The following is a 4,927-nucleotide window of genomic DNA, read 5'->3' on the forward strand; positions in this document are numbered from 1 at the left end:
GAAGAAGAAGAAGAAGAAGAAACCGCGGCAGAAATATGTCAACACGATACTGTCGGAAGAACAACGATCGCGGCAGGGAGGGAACATCTTTTGGTAGCTAGAAGCGCGTAAGCTACGAGTAAGAGCGAGGAGGGCCGTGAAGCCGGATCTGCGAGAGAAAGGCTCGACCTCAACGGACGCGAAGTTACCGGTGAAAGGCTGCTATAGGATTCTTCAACCAAACGCCCACCCTGGAGGGCGCCGACGTCTCAAGGGAGATCTGAATAGAAACACTTGAAAGAGAACGCAACGCACACTCCTCCTCTATACCCCATTGAGATAATTGAGAGTAGGACCCCATCCCGATTTCCGAGTTCCTACCCCTGATTCATCCGGGCCTTTATTTGAAACGGGGAGATGGTGAAGTTCGTCAGGGTCACCAGTGTCCTCCAGTTTACGCGACCGGAATTCGCCAGATAAAAGGTCATCATAGGCAAGGCGCGATGTTCAAATCGATCCGAGCTCCGCACGTGCATCCGAGTTTCCGTATATCACCGACGGTACGGCCCAGTTAAAGTGTGTGTTACACCTGAATTCTGCCGGTGTGAGACTCCATCTGGATGGACAGTGGGACATACGAAGCGACAAAGCCCACTCTGGGCTTGGATACGCGAAGCTGACGCGAATAGTAGATTGGGGGCAATCACGGCGGCAAATCTATGCCGTAACGGCAGTGGGAAGGGTATTCGGAACGTGAGTGTCGGGACGACAAAGATGATGGGAAGAACCACTGAAGAGGCCTCTTCTGTCGATGAGATCAAAGATATGAAAGATCTCAGAGATTGATAGGATCCTGTCGCGGGATAAGGATTTGAGCGCTCTATGGACTCCGTGCTGGGTGGAGTTATTGGATTGTGCTATATCGTGCTACTTCAAAGAAGTCCCATCCAAACTAGCATATACAGATAGAGGCCCCACGTAAAATAAGCATCAGAGCGACGAATCAAATTCTCCCAACGTAATTTCCTATAACAATAACTAAATACCAAGACTTCGACATCGTAGACAAAGGTCAACAAGACTCTAGTCCTTCCGAAGTTGTTAGTTCGAACAACCTGGTGAAGTATTGGGCCTCTTAGGGACACAATCACAATTCGCTGAAGGCCACCATAGGGTGTGTCCCCCCTCCCCCCCCCCCTCTCTTAAGATTAGAGTCAGAATCGCAAGAGATCATTCCGGCAGAATCACTCAAAGTTCTTGAGCACTCCAAGAATCTGGGCCCTACGAGACAAAGTGCGATAAACCTGCAGCGATGATCCAAGCACAAGGTTGGAACAGCCTAACGGGTCCCATTGCCGACCCAGGATCACCGCTCGCGGCTTCTTGATCTCTTCAAAACCGGACGTCGGTCATTTGCAGATCACGTCCAGAGGTGGTGGGCGTTTGAACGCGCCATGTGTACATCGATATATTCTCCGAGAGCGACAAAGCAAAGCTGGTGCAGCCGAATTGCTTTGTGGAGCGGTCATATGTTATGTAGCGATTCAACTGCGAAGCGTCAGCGGCAGAAGGGAAGGAGTCAGAGTCCCCGGACTTACCGATGCCAGTCTAGCTCCCAGCCAGAGACACCGTTCAGTCCGTGGTGCTGTGTGGCTTGGCAGTTCCAATTGCCGCTCATCTTCGTCCACCACATCCCCTTCAAAAAAGTCCGACGGGAAATAATACGGCGCCCAGACCAGGCCACGGATGGGAAAGTCTTCGGGCAACTGCCTTCCCGTGCCCGACTGTTGTTGAGGGAACTCCGTGGACTCGACGTGCGCGTCAACCACACCGGATCTGCTCATACTGTTCAAACAAAGGACCAACACACTCCACGGAACATGATTTTCGACGTAGATCAGAGCACCTGGAACGTACGACAGGGACCAGAGAAATGCCAACGTAAGATGGAGGAAGGGTAGGATGTTGCGGTCCCCGAGCTTAGCAGCGACAATAGAGATGGCCTTAGACCAGACGGGAAGAGCGTACGAGGTAACTTCATCCGCCGATGTAAAGTTGACATTGACACGATGTTCCGGAGGTGGAGGAGCCTGTCGGAAGTCGCTTACATTGATGGATCCATTTTGTTCCCAGAATTCGCGGTGAATGCGTTGTTTGGCCATGGGGTCGGGGGTGATCGTGGAGCTGCATTCCTGCTGCTGCTGCTGCTGCTGATCGATCTGGCAGCCTTTAAGTCTATCGTGGTTAGCACGGAAGGATTTCCATAGGTAGTTCTCTTCCAACCCATAGTCGAGAAGGAAGGCAATGAGCGCAGAAGCCACCTCGGGTCCCTGGACCTTCCAATTGACACCGGATCGTGCTATGTGGTTCTCCAATTCTAATGTAAACCGGTCAACCTGAAAGCAATACTGGTCGATGGAACCCTTGGTGAACAGAAGACCGGCGGCAGTCACCAGAGAACTCTCGAGCTTTGAATATTTGGAATGGGTCGAATCCAACCTAGACTTCTGGCCTGAGCACGCGTCCAATAAGGGGTTAAGCAATAGCATAATGGAATCCCGGGCGTTGGGGAACGGGTCGACAGAGATAAGGGCCTTTGAGTAGTGAAACAACTGGCAGACAATATTGGGCCTGGCGAGAACTGCAAGGTGATGCTGGATCCTCCCAGTGTCGGGCGAGCGGTCTGCGGCCTTCTGGTACCACATACGAGCCACGTTGGACCACGTCTCTCGATCTTTTAGGTCAGCTTCCTCGATAGCCATCCGATAGCGAGCTAAGTCGCCCAAACATTCTATCCAGGTCTCGTGGAAAGCGGGCACGGATTCCATGAGAAGCCCCATCATTTGATACGCGAGGTAAACAAAGCTTAGCATATGCTCCAAAGAGTACGGAAGACGATGACGAAGTAGCTCAAGGAAAGAATGGATACCATGTCTCCACATGCGGGCCGGCATTGCATACTTGGTGGGCAGGCGCCGCAATGCCGGTGATGCTGTCGGGTGTTGGGATGCTAGGAAGAAATCATGGTGCTCATGGAGGAGGGTGCGATGTAAGGCGATCAACGCCTGCCACTGCTCGTTGGAGAGTTTGGTGGTGGTTTGAGCTTGTTGCGCACATATCTCGACGCACTTCTTCTCGACCATGACCAGGCCAGCGTAGATGCCCTTGACCTCGTTGACGAGCTGTTCCAGGGAGATGGACCGGGTTTCAGGCTGGAGTAAAGGTTTGATGTCTGCCTCGGCCGAGAAATCATCCTGGGACGAGTGAGCCGACGCGGGCCGTGCATCATAGCTTCTCCTTTCCGACTCTGCGTGCTGAGCCAGAGTACGACTGTTCTGACGCGCTAAGGTAGCAAACTGGTGTGGCCCCGGCCCCGGAGAGGAGACGGGCGTCTGCTGAGCGGATTGGTAGCCCCTTGCTGAAGGCGACCGTCTACTCGAGGTGGGGGGTGGAGAGTGAATGTGTGAGAAATCGTCCTCATGGCGGCCGGGAGAGTAGGCTGGAGAGGCCGAGCGCGGTCCGATCTTGCTGGGTCGCCATTCGGTTTCGGCTGCTGGGCGTTTGAATGGTCTTATTTCTTTGGCCTGTTGGAAAGGTCTGACAGAGTCTTCAAGGCTCAACCTGTTCAAGGACTCGCTGGGCTCCTGTTTGATTATCGGCGAAGCAAGGCTCGGAGAACTCCCAGTCCTACGTCATGAAAAATTCAGAACCCTGGTAGGTGGTCGACAGGAGGGAGAGAGAGAACGGTACCATTGTTGAGGACGCTTCTCGACCAACAATTCAGCGGCAATCGCCGTGTAGGCTGATCCGCCACCGCCAGGTGGAGTGGATCTCAGATGCGGCAGCCGTTTATCTCCGGGATTCGGATAGGCCATGGCATCGAAAGTCCCCTAGGAGGCTTTAGCGTCAGTCTCTGGAAGCACGAGAGGGGTCGCTCAGTGGAAAGTTTTTATCCGGTACAAATTCCTTGACTTTTGTGGAGGAGCTTTGGCGATCCTGTGTCCGGAGTATGGCTGATAACTCACCCTAAAACCCCTCTTGGTTTGACAGACCCAGCGAAATATCAGGTCCTTGTGCACAAGAAGGTGGCGCGATGCCTGAATCCCGTGCTAGTGGTTCCTAGAGGCGGTAAAGTCAGGAACTGAACCCGTCTTGGTGATGGTGGCGACGGAATACAATCCATAAGATGGATGATCCAGAGATGGCCCATGGCCGGCAGTCCTCAGCCTCTCTTTTGTAATTTCCCAGACAGGGCGAGGCGCCCTCTTTTGGGGCCGGCGTTCGCATGGTTCGCACGAGTTCTCCCTGCAGGCGAAAAGGCAGCCACTACTGCAATCACTCCGACCAGTGGTTGCGCCAGAGCCTCACCGGTCGCACCACACCAACGCTTGTACCCGTCAGCCTTTTGCCTCACCTTGACCAGATGTTCAGCTACGCACCGCCCACCACCACAGCCCCCTTTATAACTATGGCCAAAACATCATCTTCCTCATCTGGCTACGACATGCCCTCTATATAACAAGTCCACCAATCGAGGTCCGTCACCAGAACGTGACGCATTCTACGCGGGGAAAGACTCCAAGAAGGCCGTCCAAGAGCGGCACGACGTGTTTGTAGTCCCACAAAGGCGACCCAGCCTCAGTGCGTCAGGCAGCGTTCCCTTTGTTCGCATTGGGGCAAAGGGTGGATATGCAGGTGAGAGGAGCCACGTTCACTGACCGGGTTCAGCAGCGTCAGTTGCTCTCCACCCACGAATTTATTGGGCTTACTTGTAGACTCATGTGAGACCAATCAATTTAACCTAAACTTGATCGGGGACGTGGCTACCATGGAGGCTTCGATATCGAAGATATACTCAGCCCACCTCTGAGAAAAAGAGATACTCCAGGAAAGAGATTTTTTCCTTTCTTTTTCCTCAAGGAAGGGGGGCTAGGAAAAGAGGGGGAGG

General features: G+C 53.3%; 1 protein-coding gene across 1 annotated transcript; it reads right to left on the minus strand.

The window, feature by feature from the left end:
- Positions 1–1,175: 1,175 nt before the first annotated feature.
- On the minus strand, positions 1,176–3,854 carry PV07_12723 (uncharacterized protein; the record flags this gene model as incomplete). The annotated part of the gene is made up of 3 exons (XM_016400282.1): positions 1,176–1,527; positions 1,578–3,666; positions 3,730–3,854. The coding sequence occupies 3 exons, from the start codon at positions 3,852–3,854 to the stop codon at positions 1,372–1,374; spliced, it is 2,370 nt and encodes a 789-aa protein (XP_016242072.1). The 3' UTR covers positions 1,176–1,371.
- Positions 3,855–4,927: the final 1,073 nt, after the last annotated feature.

The sequence above is a fragment of the Cladophialophora immunda genome (assembly GCF_000835495.1).
Source record: "Cladophialophora immunda strain CBS 83496 unplaced genomic scaffold supercont1.88, whole genome shotgun sequence".
Taxonomy (NCBI): Eukaryota; Fungi; Ascomycota; class Eurotiomycetes; order Chaetothyriales; family Herpotrichiellaceae; genus Cladophialophora; species Cladophialophora immunda.